The sequence below is a fragment of the Magallana gigas genome, chromosome 6 (assembly GCF_963853765.1).
Source record: "Magallana gigas chromosome 6, xbMagGiga1.1, whole genome shotgun sequence".
Taxonomy (NCBI): Eukaryota; Metazoa; Mollusca; class Bivalvia; order Ostreida; family Ostreidae; genus Magallana; species Magallana gigas.
In genome coordinates, this window is record NC_088858.1 from 31,823,607 (window position 1) to 31,843,586 (window position 19,980).

Sequence of the window (19,980 nt, forward strand, 5' to 3'; positions counted from 1 at the left end):
CTCGATGGTTTCAACAACCAATAGCCCCCCCCCCCGCCCCCCCCCCCCCCTTACTCCACACACACCTACCACCGTCCCCAAAATAACACCAACTGTTTAGGAATATATATACTAGGTTACAGCTTTTACCCACAGAAACGTCACATGATGCACAAGTTGTTTATTTTTTTTTTTTGGTACACATTAGCACTAGAAGACTTTAAATTACAGACATCTCGTCTGTGTCTGTGAATGCTGAATCGGGAATGAAAGCATGATGCTGTGCAAGTGCTGAATTTGATTGAAGATTCCAGGTCTATAGGTCTATTTTCCAAACACTGTCTTCGTTGATCACAAGCACATACACAACTCATACTTTTTTATTTCTCTGATTATAAATATTTTGGCTATTTCACACTTTGATGTATTTAATGACTTCAAAATAATCCAGGATAGATTGACTTCAGTGTCCAGAACATGGTTATTGTTCCTAGTGTCTGTACGGTCACACGGGTTGTGTAGCCAGCGTTCTTGGAATCGTCAACTTCCTTCAAACCTTCTATGATGAAACGAAACCAGTTATAACGAAGTGTACGAAAATATTGACAAAAATTTGTTTATCAAAAATTTGAAACTTCTAAGTTGTTTGTTTTTCAAATAATTTATAAGATATTTGAAATTTTTTAACCATGACTTGGACTTAGTGTATTGTCATATTGTAAATTTTGTTTATGCCGGGTGGCAGTAAATACAAAAAAAATGTTGTCATGTTGTAAATTTAGAATATGACAGTATACTAAAATGACAGAATGCAATTATTAATCAAGCATTGTCCGCAGTTCAGTTCAATTCAATATCTTCTTTAATACTTTGGTTGCATCAATATTTGTTTAATACCTTTTCTTTCGTTGATTTCGTGTTGAATTGATCAATGAAACGGAAATGTTCTAACTTTGAAATGCAATTTGTAATAAATTATTATTAGCAAAGGATATTTGTGTCCCAAAATCTGTTTTTTCATTAAATTCACGAAATTTGATGCCAACAAATATTTATGAAACCACAGTTCTTGAAAGAATAAAATAGTATGCTTAATCTTATATTGATAGTTAACTTCTAATGCAATAAGATATGGCTTTTTTAATAACCGATGTTTTTTTTTAAGTACATGTACATGTATTCATTAAACGCAACTGGCCTGTTAGTTTGGAGAAGTCGAAAATCTTTGTATCTTCGAAATCGTTCTTGATCTGGGACACAGTTTCCGGGTGAGTTCTTTTCATGGTTTCGGAATATGACAGAACTTTTGGGGTCGTGCTTGGCCTCAGAGGGCTAGGATTAAATGTAGGTACCGTGTATTCTACAAATAAAAATTAAAGTATTTGTAGGATTGGCAATGTATTTGATAAACCTTGATCACACATAAAATGAATGTTTTAATAACAAATCAAAGTTAAAAAGCCTAAAATTGTACTGTTTTCTGTAAATAAAACTTGATTTGAGATAAAATGACATATTAAATCTTTATTTTTGGAATTCGATTTTGCAACCAATTTTAAATTCGAACGTAGTTACATATGTAAATGTATATTGTACATTTGACTACAGTAAAACAAGGTAACGTTCTTTTATATGACGTATTCAAATATTTTTATTGAAAAATGCACTTTTAACGTAATCTAAATATTAAAAGTATGGAAAAAAAACCTTAGCCTCCACCCCCCCCCCCCAAAAAAAAAACATATATATCCTCCCTGGAAAACTTTTCTGGATCCGCGCATGATCAGGCACATTTTTATACGTGCGTCCCTGATGCCCTGACGCCTCGCTATAACCGTGTTTTACTGTATATGATTGCTATGGGGACAATTTACGCATACCGGATAGAATCATGGTCCTCTCACTTCGTCCGTATTTATTTTGAGCCTCACAAGTATAGTTTCCAAAATCTCCTCGACTGACGTTTAGAATCCTCAAAGATAAAGTGACTCTGTAACGCAACACAATACATGTATCATCATTATAATTGCGAAAACCAATTATCCAAGCATTAAGTATAAATATTTCATACACAAGATATCAATCAATATGAGTTATGGCTATAGCAAACATCCCCTAAAATTCTTCTCATCGAACATGCATGCACTTCTTAAACGAACAGATATCATAATATGATGTAAACTTTGGAGTATAACAGGCTCCATCGTCACCAAAATTTTCAAATCCCTCAACTCATTCCTCAACTCAAATCCTGTAAAGAAAAGTGCATAAACTTGAGGTCAATCCTCAGATTTGAGGCTGAGTATTGACTTGAGGAAAATTGGTGACGACGGAGCGCTTAGAAAATGTCTCTGACAAAACCACACGTGAAGAATATCTTTATTCAAGATATTTTGTATTTCTTGTGAAAAAAGAAATCCATGGAATACATTTGAGTATACATTTATACATGTACATATGATTGAGAACGCCATTTTCTAAGTTTTGGAATACATTACTCTACTTGTAGAAAAACATAACTCTTTGTAATATCCATAATTATGATGAACGTTATCTTTTATATCAGTACATTTTTCTTTTTAAATCGGTTTGCTTGCAACTTTAAATATTTTTGCATATTTACAATAATACACGCCTATTTCTATTCTAGCTTTGCCGATAATAAATCATTTTTTTTTTAATCTAAACTCTTCTAAAATTGTTGTAATTATTCAAAAGAAAAATAACTGATTTTTTGCAACTAGTTGGGTTTAAACCCGATTTCAAATGGACGAATATTGAAATGTACATGCATGAAAAACCATTTTAACCTTGGACTTTCAGTAGGACGTAACCGTCTATTTCTTTCGTCAAAACAAGCTAATAATGACGCTGGTTTAAGTGAAATTTACAGAGATTGCGTACATGTAAAAAAAAAAAAGCCAGACAAATCTTGTTGATTTCATAGAACCATGATAGCTGAGTGGCTAGCAATGAAATAGACAGGCCTACGTCACATAGCTGTTAGACTTAACTACCCAAAATCCAAGCTCTTGTTAAAATGGTTCTACATGAGCTTACTTCAGGTGATTGTCCTTGTACATATCAGTCCGGTAATTGGGTCCCGACGGTTGATCAAACTCTCGGTCTCCAAACCTCCAGATGTTAACTCCGAAAGGTGAGGCGGAAACATCGCATTGTAAAATGGTTTCCTTGCCCAGCGACTGGGACTGGTGTAAGTTAATCAGGCTTACTTCAGGTGGGACTATTAAAATTATATATATATATATATATATATATATATATATATATATATATATATATATATATATATATATATATATATATATATATATATATATATATCTCCTTAATTTTTAAATTAAAGTTAATTCTTTTGTTGTTGTACATTAACCAGCAAGTAAGATATAATCTATAACTTATGTGCAAAAAAATAAGATTTTAAATACTTATTATTTGAACAACTAAATAAAAATCGTTTAAAATGAGGTTCGATTATTTGATTTTGGTAAGAACTGAATGACGCTTCATGGGTAAATTTTGCACATTTTGAAAAAAAAATTCTATTAAAACGTCACATCTAAAGCCATGTTTATCTAACTATAACATAATCATTTTTTTTTACAAAAATGACTGGATTACATGTAGCAGCTTACAATGAACATCCACTTTAATGGTATGCTGAACTGCCGCTTTCACGTTGTTGGTTGCCATGCATTCGTATTTCCCGCCACAATGACGTGATATGTTCTTAATGATCAGAGTGTCTCCAATAGCACCAACTCCTGAAGAGGAAAGTGAATCAAAGTACTGATAGTACTGAAAAGCGCTAAACCAGCTTCTGTGTGTATATAACAGATATATGTATATAACATTTCACCTTTATATAGGTACTATATTTCCTCATCACTGCGTTGCAGCCCTTTAAATGATGCAGTCCCGTACATTAAATTCACAATAGCCCATACATTAAATTTACAATAGCCCGTGCAGTTATGAGAGCAAACTCCTGAAACTGGTTCCCTAACCAGTTTGAATGATGTAAACTTCTGCTCGTAGGGGGCGGTTATTCGATGCACCGGAAGTAGAAATCTAACGACAATAAAGCGCTGAGCTATATGCTTAGCTTAACGCTTTAAAAATGACAGCGAAACTGGTTTTGCGGTGAGCCTTGATTGGCTGATTAAAATGATTGATTGATTGATTGATTGGTCGATGTCTTCTCAAGAAAATGACATGTCGTGACTGTTTAAAGTAATTATTTTATGATTGTAGATTTTTACTACAGCTCAGAATAAGTTGTGTAAAAGACTGTAGCATTCGTTATCATATAAATAGTTTGGGGGGAGGGTTGTTACAATTAAAATTGACACCCCGAGAAAACCATTGTTAACCGACGCCAACCGCAGGTTGACAATAGTTTTCGAGGAGAGTCAATTTCAGCTGTTGCCCTGTCATGTTGTAAATTTTGAAATTACTGGGTGGATGTAAATACAAAATTTACAACATGACAACATTTTAAATCTTTTTTTTACCGCTGACGTGAATTTTAAGGCGAACCGTACGCGTATAATTTACGCGCATGTAACAATTCGTTTTATTATACCTCAATATTATTAATCTATATAACGCGTTGGTCTAGAGGGTCTCGTGGAACAAAACGTCGTGTCTCCCGGGGAATAAATATCGTGTCTTACCTCCTCGGAAATCTCGAGATTTTTCGTTCCATAGGAATGAAAAAGCCAATATGAGCATAAGATGTTAATAGATATGACAAAATCAAAAATATTTTATCATTAAAATTCTCGTAACCCACTAGTACAAATTTTACTAATATACATTTCATTTGAATTTATGAAAAAAGAGAGACAATAACCAAAAAAATATCCCAAACAATCACGACGTTATTGTTTTCGACACGTCGAAAAATTATCAAAAAATTACAAAATCGGCGTATTTTGTATAATCATATGTTGTTCGGTATATATAATAAAACTTTTATCGCATGAATGTTTGGGAAATATAAAGATTTATTCCCCAAGAAAAATCATATTTCCCTCGGGCGAAGACCTCGAGAAATATAATTTTTCTAGGGGGATTAAATTTTCATATTTCCCTCACCTTCATGCAATATATGTACAGAGTTACCCGTTGCCAGGTGTGAAATAGAACGGATTATAAACTGCGTCTAAACCAATCAGATTTCAGTATTTTAAAACATGAATGTATGATAATAAAATATTATAATTTATCACTTCATTTAATCAAAATGAAGCGTCGTTTCTTGTTTATTTTAGATATGTTAACAAGGGTATAATCTGATCTCGTTTTGATTCTACTCATTACAGAGTCTGATAAGAAAATATTTGTTTAAGGGAAATGTTTGGGTTTTCATAATGCCTTTGCAAAGATGAAATACCAACCTCTATTTGTTACAGCTATAACCGATAAAAAATGCTTAATGATGGTTACCTTAAACTGGAATACCTAAAATACGGGCAATGCATTTCACATCTTCATAATTATTAATTATCATACAATGTAATCAAAAAAATTAAACAATAATATTCAATTGCCATTTGTGAATGTTACAAACAGGTATTGGTTTTGAATTTGTTAGTTTATTTGATGATTTTTTTTTTCAAAGGCTTCATAATAACATTCACTTGCAACACAACAGAAGGATTTTTTAAGAAAATACTAGTAGATGTTTATATATTCAAAACTGTAATGAGCGGATGTTTCGAAAATTGATATGACTTACGCTCCTTGTATGTTCCGTGGTGGTTGTTGATTCGAAACCACGTGATATTAGGTTCTGGAATCCCTGTTGCGTTGCACCATAATGTGACGTCACGCCCTTCCTGGACGTTTATGTCTTTACTAGAGGCAGATTCCAAAATTCGGGCAGGAACTGAAAAAAAATTGGAAAAGTAATTAACCATTTTCTCTCTCTCTCTCTCTCTCTCTCTCTCTCTCTCTCTCTCTCTCTCTCTCTCTCTCTCTCTCTCTCTCACACATATACTTGATTAGTCACAAGTGATTATTTTGTCAATTTGCAAATTTTTCCATTACGATATATTTGTAAATTACAGGTAAAAACCAATCCCATTTACTGCCGTCCAGGAAATGATTATCAAATAACTGCAGGCCGCAATCTAACTGCACATACTAACAAGCGTGCGTATTTTATCTATAATCTTCCTCAACAGATATATCTGTGCCATCAAAAAGACGAAAATGCATGTTGATTGATAATTTAATGTGGCCACGTGTCAAAACGAAATAAACAGTCAATTATCAATATGAATTTCTCATGTAATTGAACTTTTTTTGTGGTGTTGTTTTTTGCCGAGAACTCATCATGATTTTAAAAGATTCATCTCAGCAAAAAAAATTTTAACAACTTCAAAGAATGAAGTTTTTTATATATATTTTGAAATGTAATACAATGAAATTTAATTAGGAGGAAATCCGTATTTCTTAAGTCAAGATTTTCCTGTCTTAGACCATGTAAATTTATACCCGTTGGTTTTACATAGGCCCATACGCCACACCGCTCACATGCGCAAAGGATCCTTTTTATCCTTTTTCAAGAAGCTTATAGCTTGGGTAAGCAAAAATAAAGTTATGTGTGTATATATATGTAACCCCTTTACGACCCATCTTTTATGTTTTTCTCTAACTTGGTGTATTTATTCTATAAAGTCACTTACCATATACCATAAGATTGACCCTCGTAATCTGCACGGGACTGGTGTTGACAGTGCACGTGTACTCGCCTCTATCCTCGTACCTGATATGTCTGATGTGCAGATTCCAGTAATCTATCCGCGTGTGTTCGATTGATATTCTAGCATCGTCAATAAACCGCCTCTGGTTTTTACCTATCAGTATTTTCTTGGGGTTCATCCACACCACCTGTCAATAGATTGGAAACGTATGGAATTTTAAGTTAAATGTAAAAAAACATATATCATTTTTTAAAAATTTAAATACAACAAATAATTTTTAGGTTTGGGGTAAATAATGCCTCGATTTAAGTTCATTGATTCATTATTCCGTAAAAAAATTAATATTTTTGCATTTTTGATTGGCTGTCTTAAAAAGCCTGTCAATTTGATGCATGACAAACTTAGTCATTTTTAAGTTTTGACAGTTAAAACCAATCAAATATTGACACTATGTTTAGAAAATCATGCAACCAGGGAATTTATTTTGATAATCAAAAGTCAGTCTGTTAGTTCAAATAAAATGCCAGCTGTATACATATGCATGACATACTTAGCATTTCCTTAATTATATCATCAGAAATTACATTTTCAACACTTCTTTTCCACTTTACATTTCATTACTTTTATTACGTGAAGTTAATTTCCAACATCCTCATTCTATTGACAGAAAGAGTGACACTGGGTATTTATTTAACAGTTAATCAAGCACTGTTCGGTATACTAGAGGTTGTTTTTTTTAAACCTGATTCCCGGAATCTTATAGCTGAGAATTGTGTGCTTAGAGAAGCAACGAGCCCATGTCAAACAGCTCTCAATATCCATCTTTTTCTCCCTCCTTTCCTGATGGCTAACATAGAATGTGATGGATTAGCTTCATACTCAGAGAACCCCATTGATAAATAAACTTCACTTTCTCGGCTAGCCAGCGAGAATCCGATGCATCTGGTATCTGTTAATGGTATCAAAATCTCTCTCTCTCTCTCTCTCTCTCTCTCTCTCTCTCTCTCTCTCTCTCTCTCTTAATTAAGTGTCTTTCGTTGATTGATGGATTTTTCCTATTATGAACTTTATTGCTAATTATATAAACGTATCTTTCAAATAGTTCATGTTCCTATAAACTTTGGTATTAAACTTTATAATAACCTGGAGAATTTAGTTCTGAAATACAAACCATACGTAAATACTTCCATCAAATGTGAAACCCATTTGACAATAATTTCTGATGTTTCTCGCACCTCGAAATAACGACACGACAGCAGAGTTTTCTGTTACCCAATCCCAATCTACATTAACACCTAGTGGTTATCTAAGCAAAAAAGTTATCCTCTGGTGGTTTCAGAATATTTTTTATTAACCGGCTTCCTGTACCTACCCGCAAGACGAAACACTAAATTACCAGATACGATACGGCTATTTCAGTTGAAAAAGTTAATTATGAGAAGAACGCATCACTTTGCACCGCGAACTTTATAGCCTGATTTCTACCACCATTGGGATGTTATGGGCCGTTTAAGAGTGACGAATGTTTTAGGCCTTTTTAGGATTTCAAAGCCACGAATATCTCTTATCCGCCTTGCAGTTTAATGGCTAAGCGAAACGAATTTCCTTATTATACCTTTCTCAGGTTTTGTATGGAATGCAAATTCAACCAATAATTTCCACCTCACAAGAAGGGTTGTCACACTGAATTACCTTAAATGATGTCATTGGATTGTTTCCTTTTTGCTAAGATTGCAAAAAGGTCTGTAGGAAAATACTTAAGAAATTATTGGACGCGTAAATTTTTCATTGGATATATCAAGGATTTTAAACAATAATTCAAAGCATCATTCCCCTTAGTCAGTTATGAAAGGTATTGTCCTTTTGAAATTTTTTTATTTTAATAATGAAAATATGCAGCAATAATGTATATTTCAATAATTAAATTTTAAAATACTTAAAAAGAAAAGGTAAGATAAGGCAACGATTGGTCAATTTGTACAGTAAATGGCAATTCACAACAAGCTGCAATATGCCAAATTTCATATTCTTGATTTGTAAAATTTGTTTATGTAAGTATTTTTTGTGCTATTTTATTAAAAAAAGAATTTTAAATTTAACTATTTCTTTATACCTTAACATCATGTATTACATAAAAGTTAATAAGGTTGAAAAAAGATTTGTAAAACTTGCATAAAACTGTTGACGTATTGGCATTTTTAAATTTCATAAAAAATACAATATCGATTTTTTTTAAAAATCTTAGTTATCAAATACGAGTTATACGCTACGGCATTTACAAATAAGGCATTGCAAAGAATCCCAATTTTGAACCCCATTCGCAGCAAACACACCATAAACAGATATATTTGAGCCCCAGTTTCTACGAATATTAGCGAGTTGACCCGAATTTCTGGTTTCCAAGTCGCAGTTGGTGCGAGCACGACATTGACCCCTAGCTCCTTACGTTTTATGAGGAAATCCATGCAGCCATTGGTACCAAAGACTTGATAATCAAAATATTACATCAATCATATAATAGAATATTCTTGATGGGACGCAAAGCAACTTTCATGCAAGCAATCTATGAAACCCCTTTTCAAAAAAAAAAATGTACAAAGAGTGAAAGAGTGTTCTAAAACCTACCTGATATTTATTCTGTTCATCCTGAGCCTCACAAGGCAATATGGCGACATCTCCTTCCGTAACTGTGATGTTTCTATGTAAATCTGTTGCAACTGATTTAGAAACTGAAAAAAAAGTTTTTCATACTTCTTTGAAAAAGATTTGCATTAGCTAAAATGTAATTTCAGTAGCTTTTTGTTTCAGGTTAATACAGTATACATGTACCTAGCTGAAGAACTGTAGTGCTACGGGGAACACAAGTATAGGCAAACAGTATATAGAGCCACAGCTCTGCGGCTAATCAGTTAAACAGTGCGTTCTTCTAAAGTTTAGATATCTAATAAACTTAATTATTATGTATACATATGTTTTAAAATATATACCATCATATACATATTTATGATTAATAAGTGTTTTACCTACAAACATGCGACAGGTATTGAACACTTCTTAACGAAAAAATTGGAAGAATCGTGACGTCACTTTAATACCATTTGGAATTCTTAACTTAATCTTTAGACATGCAAATAGCACACAGTGGTTCCTTTTCGAAGCATTGTTAAGAACATCAGAGGGCAGTCCATCGTAAAACCGTATTCAATTAACAGGAGAGCGTAGATTTTATCATCTTGTTACAGCGCGAATTAATCATTGAACAATCGCTCGACGACTCTCGGCGGGATAAGTGAATACAAGCAATCAGCAGAACTGTCTCTCCGCAATTACAGCCCCATATAAGTAAAGAAAGGGGTAATTAGGAGAAGGACCCTAGCGACTTATAGAAGAAAGTGTTTGGTGTAAATTAAATCAAACTTTGAATCCTAAAGATGCTGTCAATTTCTGGTGACCGAGAAAAGATTCACAAAGTGTCAATTCAGATAGGCGAAACTTTCAATGTCGTTCAAGTGGGGGAATTAACTGAAAAATAAATGTAATGTTGTCAACAGGAAACCGGTGTCATTCGATACGATATTAGCGGTTATTTCAATGAAACACAATAGCAAATGCTTTTAAAACATATTATGTAATTTCAGATTTGAGTTCTATGCGCTCTTAATTATGTAAAATTGTCCAACAAGAGACAGCTCATTAGAGCCACTTTAACAAGACCTTGGACTTTCGTTATGACGTAACTATCTACTTCTTGCATAGCGTGAAATATTCATAGACTGCGTTGTCTTACCTCAAAAGCTAAGACAGGTCTGAAACTGAAAACTGAAATAGATTTAAGAGCCATGGCTGAGTGGCCAGCAGTGAAATAGACAGGCCTACTTCACATTGCTACTTGACACAACTACCCAAAGTCCAAGCTCTTGTTGAAATGGTTCTATTTCTCGACTGACTTAAAATATTTTAAAAAATACTGTAGTCACTGTTGATAAGATAAAGTAAACATTTGAACAACTAGACAATTTCTTTTCTCATTCAGGCCAACATGTCGGTATTGTAGGCAAGAACACTATGGGGAAAAAAAACCTTGTACACACTTGCTATCTTTTTCATGTTTTCATTGGTTCTGGCCAGCTGTTTGTCTCGTTGTAACCATGAGTATGTGCAACAGCCCAATTTCAAACAGATGTAATTATGATACGGTTAATATAACGTCATCAGAGACCAAATGGGAAGAACCGATCGCCCTCCAAGGAATAATAAATATCTTGTTTCTCCGTTCAATTTGATAGAAACTCAGATTTATTAAATTAATTTTCGGAAATCGTTTATCATCAATTTTGCTTAGTAATAGATTGATTTTCTCCCTTTACTTTAAAATCAGCATTGCCATATGCAAACATTTTTATATGGAGTCTTCCGGAAAGAATTGCTACCATGGGGGTGAGGGGGTGGGGTTAGGTGTAGATCCATTTTCACCATTTCAGGTAAATGCCCATCCTAGCGCTTGGTTTCTTTGATGTGCCGGTTTATTGAGGATAAAATCGATAATGATAATGTGTTATCACGATTTAAGCCCCCTTGACTTGAATATTTTCTCCAGGAACCGTCTGCTGGAACGTTCTAAATGTCCGGGGCGTTAACGACTACATAAACAGACATAGACCGAGGATATCCCAGGCTTTTAAAAATCTTTATATCATATCTGCCGGCTTGATAACAGTTCCTTTAGATATTCCAGTGAATTTGATATTTATTGCACAGCAATCTTCTAAAATGCATGATCATTTTTCAGTTGATTAGTTGTATTATCATGCTTAGCGATACCATGTATATATGCAGACATTTTAGGAATATGGTGGGCGTACGCGTAAACACCATTTTGCCAGGAAAAATAAATTAATTTTCCACTAGATAATTGTGTCGTATTTCGATTGTTTATGTGGATGAATTACGTAATTAGACTAATAATCATTTGGGTATACGGATGCATATATATATCTTCACTATAGCAATTATCAACAACAGTAGACATGGAAATTGCGTATTTAGGTACTTCTATGAATGAATTATTTAGGTAGGATTTCGTTGTTAAGTTAATCCACGATATTTAACATTCATCGAAGTGCCATTTCTTTTAACTCATTGTATTGATCGAAGCGTTGTCTTATTAGCGTATCTTTGAAACTGATTTTCATCTAATCCACGAAAATTAATGCTCATGAATATTGGTGAAATCACTATAAAACATATCCCACACACTCAAAACTCATAATGTAATTCCAAGGGGCATTTATATGAATGAAAAAAAAAATAATTCGAAAAAATAGGTTTTAAAAAAAATTGTATAAATTTTTAATTTTCTGTTTCATTGACGAGACATACGTTGGAATTAATTGTCGATCGTTTGATGAACATAACTGATCAAAGAGAGAATGTGTTATTTATTTTGGTGAATGATGACGTCATTGCTATACATGATAAACTGCTAAAGTTTGGGTTCAATCCATTCGTCAGTGTGTATAATTATTTGCTGAACTCTTTACTCAAATGTATGAATATATATTTGGTCCTCCTTCTGAAAAAAAAAATGATCGCTTTTTTCTTATACCTAAGTACCTATGAAGAAGATATAACACACTGATTGATATTTTTTATAGAATTTTAATAATTACGTGAGCATTACTAAAGTTTTCTTTATTTTAAACAATGCAAAATGCTTCATTAGATATCCTTTAAAAATATTTGTTCTGCCTTCTATAGTGTAAACAATGAGTTGGGAAAAGAGAAACAAAACAATGTTCAAGGGTGATCAGAAACCTTGGGATTTTTTTTTTTGGGGGGGGGGGGGGTGTTCGCAATGTCATCAAAAAATTCAACTTTCTTTACGTAGTTTACATGCATGGTGGTAAGTATCTACATGTACATGTACGTACATTCCTGTCCTGGTCAATAGACCCTCAATTCAGTGCATTCAAATTATAAGTTGTCAAATAATCACCTTTACTGACAATTCTATGCTGCACACGTTAATTTATTCAATGTATTTACCTATACCTGCACAATTATAGTAGATTAAGATGATGAATATTAAATGAATTAGTTGATAAATTAACAGAATAATTGATAAGTACCAATTGCTATAACTAAGTGTACTTAAAGTTTAATTCATCTTCAAAACACTGTCCGATCAATTCCTTGAGGTACACATACATTGTACATGTATATTTTATAATCTTTTTGCCTATTTAATAGCCGAGGAGTTCAGGCCAACACTTATGTTTCATTTCTATAAACGAACAATCATGATGTATTTACATGTACGTACGTCTACACACGTGTATGTCATAGAAATCGGGAAAGGGATTAGCGTTGGAGCAAACAAAGCTAAAGAATATGAGTAGATAAAAGGTTATTATGGTCGAGTATTATTCGATTTATTTGCAGAGATCATAATTACAACAGAAGAAAATATTAAACATAAATAATTGATTCGTTTGATTATTACAGGTGTAGAATGCTAATTCCAGTTTATTCATTACTCTCCCATTTTCCAAAACAATTCGCATTAAAATGAATAGTTTTTTAAAAACTCATAATTTTGGTAAATAAGAAACGTCGTTATGCGACAAGTAAACTTTCAGATGGTCTACCAGAAATAATGCAATTTTGTTTCTATCTTTAGTAATTGTTCGAATTTGCGTTCTAATCAATCGTGTTTCCGCGAACAAAATGGCCATTTTAGCAGGCTGGTGTATCATTTTGGAAGTACGCATTGGACACAAGCGATTATTGAGTTTCTTATAATGTCTACAAATATCTTATATTTAGATAATTTAGCTCCTCCAGCCGAAGTCACTTCACATACCAAGTGTCAAATCAAATCTGCCAATTATGTGTCCGAATCGATAGCAGGTCAAAAGAAAATTATCAATCATATATTCTCTCTCTCTCTCTCTCTCTCTCTCTCTCTCTCATTTGAACCATAGATCAAGAGTTCTGTCAGATATTTTTGTCCTTATGTTAATGTCTTCAAAAGGCTTTATCGACATCTTGACTGTTTATCGAGGTTTAATACTCTTTTACATCTGTTTTACCACTTCGTCTCTTCATAAACATGAATCCAAGTCTCGTAAACCAATCCTTAACTCCATTAATTACCCGTGCAAATAAAATAATTCACTAGAAAGTTGCAATTATCTTCCCAAGAAAAGTGTATTCCAAACATGCGAAAGGGGAAAAGCACGGTAATTAAGAAAGAAAAGAACGCAAGTTCAGCCCTCGGCGAAGAGACTTTTAAGAGGATGATCGTTTGAATAGATGTAAAAATCGATACCTGTCACAGAATGAAAAAAATACAGGTATTTTTATTGACCAAGTTAAACACCTGTTAATTATCTTCTCTTTCCCCATCGACCATATTCCGATGCAATCCCAACCATTTTTTTTTTCTAGAGTTCACTGGATATTTCCGAATTGCCATTACCTATATAATTACGTAATCATTTTATTTTAACTATTTTGCACGTTTAAAGTAAAATCTATTTTTGTTTATCCAGTCTTTTTTCCCCCTTTTTTTCCTAAGCCCGAATTTGCAAATCGTGTACTATTATAAGTGTTTAACAGTTTTCACAGTTCATTTTTAAGTAGAACAAATGGGGTTTCATTTGTATCACAATTTATTGAACTTTAAAACCCAGTCCTTTACAGTAAACACAAACTGTTTGGTTTACACTATAGTCACACCAATCTCAATTAAAATCGATTCAAATTACATCAGTTTAATGAGGAAGACATTGACTTCGGATGCTCGGAAATGCGGGCGGTCTTTTCTGATTGCATAAAAGGTACAGAGTTCTACATCACTGCAGACAGGAGAATCCTTTTATATGATATATAAAGCCTTGATCCGACTTGAAGTGTCATGTACCATGGTACCCAAGACATACTTTTACACAGATTCCAAAATTAAACTAAATTGAGTAAGTATCGATTGCTCCTTTTGAAAAAATTTCACAAGGCAAACGCACCTGAATATCATTTGTGTATTAAACAGCTGTTACACAACTGCAGAAATAAGATAAAACCTTTGTGCTGAATAAGATTTGAATTCTTTTTCTCTCCCTAAAAAATACATATTTGCAATTCAATCTTAAGATATTTAACCTTTGAGTCATATTTGAATTAAGGTGAAAACCTTCAGCATATGAGTCAATTGATGTATACAATACCATTATCTAACGTTTAAAAAAGCGGAATAATTATTAAATATGATGCAAAACGCATCCTGTTCACAATTTTGTTTCTGTATCCAAAAAAAGTATTTCATGTGAGTTTACTATTATCAATTCAGATCGATAAAACGTTAATATGTTTTGGAATTGTTGTTTATAACTTTGGAAATAGCTGTATGTCGTCTCAAAGAATGGCCTAGCCATGCATTTCAGTCGCACGATGTTTAGTCACTACCCTGAAGGCAGCTATTTCCGGGGTCTTTGATTGTTACAAATTCACGAACAGAGGTTAAAACTCGACTTGTAGGTATTTTAGCATCCATATGATACTGCACAGGCCTTGAATTTTTTTTTATTTATTTTTTTTTGTCATTTGAATACCAGAATTAGCATTGTTTAAAATGAGTTAGAAATAGGTTAAAGGAATCTAAAACATGTCAACAATTTTCCATTGACTTTTTGAAGGAATACATATCTAAATACGGAACTGGGGCCTTTTAAGAACCAATTCTTGAGCGGATATAGAGGGGGAAAGGGACACCCCCCCCCCCCGTCAGATTCAAATAACCGTTGGACTCCCTGGAAAAAAATTCTGGATCCACGCATGCAATTTATTTATGATTTGAAATAGGGATGGTTACATGTATCAAATCGTTGAAACGTATTTTGATATTTGAATGAGTCCAGTAACTTCGTCCCATTCCTTTATGAACATTAATACGAGGGCCCTACCCATCCCTTATTCTAAAAAGTACCTGTACAAATTCAAATTAATGGAGAAAACGTTAATAAATGAGAAGACACGATCCCTTTGTTTTGTCGGTTATCATTTTTATTCATTAGATTGATATTTTATTTGGTTGGGATGTTAAGGCAGGATGGTAAGGGCATTAATAATTTTACACTATTTTAATCTCCATGCGAAAAAGAGCTCTGAATAAAAACAGAAAAATAGTCTTTTCTTCACATAGCTATAAAAAATAAAAAAAATTAATTAAAGTAGTTAATTTGTTGACATCCTAGTCTTTTTAAATTCAAGGGCCCCGGGGAACGACTTACGTTGAGGTACATGTATGACGCATTTTGTTCTCATTTGGCGATAATTTGTCTTGTATATGATGAGATTACCAAACACTTGTATGAAACCAAACTTTTCAGTTGATTTGAAAGTTGATATGTTAATCACCGGTCCCAGCCTCCTTAAATCTAAGGGGAGAATGTTGAGTTATGACGTATTTTGTTCTTTGATGACGATGATTTGTTAACATGACGACATTACCATGCACTTTTATGTCATCGTCTGCAGTAACCAGACCATAAGTCAAAGTCTAAGACCAAAAAAAAATGGGGCCCACTTGAGAAATAATTGACAAAGCATGAGAGTAATTGGAGTTATTATAAAAACTATTCTCAAGTTCCCAAATTGCTGTAAGAGAAATAAACAATTTCCTGCCAGCAGTTGATGATTATTGCGATTAATAATAAATTAAGTGGTGCAAGATTTATAACCCGTCAATACATGTAACCACCATATAACACTTTTGGTTTTTAGCAGTAGTTAGTTATATTTTTCTTTGAAGACGCCAAATCAGCACTGTAATTTCTACAGAGAAGAGGTGTGCTTATAATTCCTGTGTATTCGCGGATGAGGGTCTCCCGTAAATCAGACGAAGAAAAAAACCTAACGAAGCTAATTACGACAGCTGTGAGGGAGACCTAACAGTTGGAGGGTCTGCAAAATGGGAGGGGGTGATTTCGGGCCACAGAACAACAGGTTAGGCCGCTAAAACGTGTCGGAGGAGCGCGATTACTTCGACTGTCGGACTAAATAAGCGCATCTAGTCTCCAATTTCCCTTCCTGTTAGGTATATGGTGATTGCAGACCATTGATTTATGTCTAGAAATATTATTTGTGACCCAATCCGGTCGGTGTTCGCCAGCCGTAGCAATCTTCAGTAATCTTTCTGAGATGAAGGACCAAAGACAATTACCTTCTGACAATGATACATACGGCCATTTCTGATTTTTTTTTCATCCGTCGTAGAAAGAAAAAAATCTCAGTTCTTACTAAATAGGTTCTTTATATGATGCGATGAATCCACTCATCTCATTTTTTTTTCTCTCAAAAACCCATGTCAATGCTGTTATATTTGATATTTTGACGTCGGTTGCGTAATCTAAACTAGTATAAACATTGCTGCATTGTTCAGAGATGCCGGTCCCAATTTCATAACCTGAATGTGGAATGTTTTTGTCGCAATATTATAAGCGTACAGAATTTCGTACATGTTTCACATACATTGCCTTCTTAATTTACTCACCAAATAATAGTAGACGCCATTTGTTTTGGTCAGTATGATTTCTTTTATCTAATCATAACATGCATTTTATATAGAACATACTGTAACTGTCTTTAGTTATTAAAAAAGTTATTAAAAGTACAATTAGGAGTACATTAAAGTACATATACTAAGTCAGTTAATGGATCCAGCTGATGTTTGCTGGCCTTATATATGTTGCTACTCACCATAGGCCAGTTTGTAAATAAGCAGTGTAAAAATCCAATTCAACATTTTCCAGTCTTTTGTTGTGCTCAAACTATGCTTTAAAATCCCATTCTCATTCACAGAATCATTTTAATCCTTGTTCCAAAGAAGTGATAACAGTTTTGTCTATTCTTCTAATGCGACACAATTTGCATGTTGTTTTTCTATGGAAGGACACGGCTATGAGAGTGAGAGAGGGAGAGAAAATCAAAGAGTTTAACTGCCTCTAAAAGTTTTTGTTTTAAGTGTACAAACAAATCAATGACTAGAGAAATAAGTTTAGAGAATGTAAAGATTTTGTATGGTGTTTGTCAATCAGAGAACGCAGGGTTTCCGCGTGCGTTGGGCGGAGCTACATCGGCTAATCTCCAATCGATGACGGCCAAAGAGCACTTTCACTTTCCTTATGGCAAAGCTCTGGCAACTTCAAAGACACAGTCCCAGGATACAGTCAAATCGTGATAATAACGTTATTTAAAGTAATTATTGGATTTATATCGGCTCTATGACGAAATTTTCGTCAATATCACCGGCTGTCAGACCCCAATGAAACAATGGATAGTTCTCCCCGGACTTATTAGGAATCACAGACACCAAGCTTCAAGTTATGTTATCATGTTGTTTCAGCCTTAGAATTCTTTTTAATTTTTTTTTGCGTCCCTTTTCAAGTTCTAGACTGTATGTCCATGGGCGAGATAACCAACTGTTTTCTGAAACATGCATGTTATAATCCTGACATTCATGTTATGAAAATTATGAAATTTTAATTCTCAATTTTTTCGGCTTCGAGGCTAACTAGGCCACATGGACAGTGGCGGTATGTTTGTTTTACTCATTTACTGTTGACCGATAAAATCAATCGCTTTAACCCTCACACCAGTAATTATACATTATCGAAATATATGATTAGCTGCGAGATCAAAGATGCCAACAGCATTTTATTGATTCCATAAAATTCATAAAAATTATTTTCATTTCCTTTTGTTGATGATGGTATTGATCTTCGGTGTTTTCAACGTTTCGATGAGTTCCGCTATTTACTGTTAAAATATTTTTTCCTAGATTATTAGAATAAAAAGATCGGGTTATATAGTCAGACACTGTTAACATAATTGTACGGGATTAAGACATTTTCGAAAACGCCCTTTCTTTTTTAAGCTTGTAGATGGTAACACAAAAAAACTAACTAACTAAAGAACGCTTTCAGCATCTCTTTTGTTTCGTTTTTATTATTTCAAAGCGAAAGAAAACGCCGTTTCAAACTTAAAACCTATTGGTCTTTGACAGTTTCTCGAATCCAATCGTTGAACCCGTTTATGACTTTTTTTTTAAATATGGCTAAATGTCTTTACCTGCGGTCAAGAACATTAAGAACAGGAAGCTGAATATCAGCGATAAAGATTTAAATTTGTTCGTGTAACCAATGTTTCTCCGGTTGACCCGGTGGCATTATTTGGTAGTTATAAGCCCTTAATGGAGTCAAAGACAATTTCGGTGCGGAGCAGCCTCAAATTGACCAGAGCCGTCAATGCTAAAGGGTGGTCATTAACATTTCGTTTTAGATGACCTTATTAAGAGGAGTGGGGCTTTTGTTTCAAAGAGCTTCGCCTCCAAATGTCAAGTTGCCTTGTCTGAGTTCTCTCTGATAAAGCCCTTCTTGCACTTCTGTTGAAGAATTTGTTTGCGAGGATAATGTTGATCTTTGCGAATTAGTATGTGCGTGAGATATGCTTTGAAAGGATTAATTCGTTTGTCGTAAGAAAGATAGATAATATTACTAAAAGTCGCAACTCGATCTTGGCATCTTGACTATTAATTCATCATATTGTCAGCTACCTCTGATAAACCTACAGATGGTACACTGAAATTGATTTCATTTCTGTAGTTGGGAACAAATTTCAAAGACTTCAACTTTTTGCGTAGGAAACTATTATTCCAATACGCAATTTCAAACTGCTATGAAAAAAGAGTGGAAGTCAGGTAGGAATTTGTTATTCATAACTATGTACACCATACACGAACTGTTATGACAGAACAGTTACCTAATATATTTGGCTAAAGCAACATAACAATTAAACAGAACGCTTGATAGAATTTCTCGTCGTTTTTCAGGACAAATAATTCAATTTTATTATGTAATTAGCAGATGAAATTTCGGACAATCAATCAAGTGAATGAAGTAACAAGAGGGAGAAAAGAAAAGCTAGTTTGTTCAACATGTAATTCGGCACAAAAGTTGCTGTAACATGCGTATACAAATATGTCGACCGGAAGTAGTTTATAACAATTAAGGAGTACAAACACCTGGACCAATTTGACTTCAGCCTCCATTAAAGCGAAAAGAAAACCGGAAACGTATGTCGATGACTAAATAAGGGAACCCATCTTCGACAAATAATTACGTCACGTATTTCTAATATACAAACAAGGACATGGTTATTTTTTTTAGGTTCTTTTTCTATCAAACTAATGGCTACCTAATCTCTGAGACCA

General features: G+C 33.8%; 1 protein-coding gene across 2 annotated transcripts; it reads right to left on the reverse strand.

Annotated features, from left to right (window-relative positions):
• Positions 1 to 115: 115 nt before the first annotated feature.
• On the reverse strand, positions 116 to 17,783 carry LOC105348211 (limbic system-associated membrane protein). Of its 2 annotated transcripts, none has more exons than XM_034467301.2 (9): positions 17,469 to 17,783; positions 9,339 to 9,442; positions 6,696 to 6,900; positions 5,744 to 5,893; positions 3,636 to 3,764; positions 3,040 to 3,223; positions 1,860 to 1,969; positions 1,178 to 1,339; positions 116 to 538 (listed from the first exon to the last, which is right to left on the reverse strand). In XM_034467301.2, the coding sequence occupies exons 1-9, from the start codon at positions 17,512 to 17,514 to the stop codon at positions 417 to 419; spliced, it is 1,212 nt and encodes a 403-aa protein (XP_034323192.2). In that variant the 5' UTR covers positions 17,515 to 17,783; the 3' UTR covers positions 116 to 416. The 2 variants fall into 2 exon arrangements, with proteins under 2 accessions (XP_034323192.2, XP_034323193.2); XM_034467302.2 differs by having other exon boundaries at positions 190 to 535.
• Between the last annotated feature and the right edge of the window lie 2,197 nt (positions 17,784 to 19,980).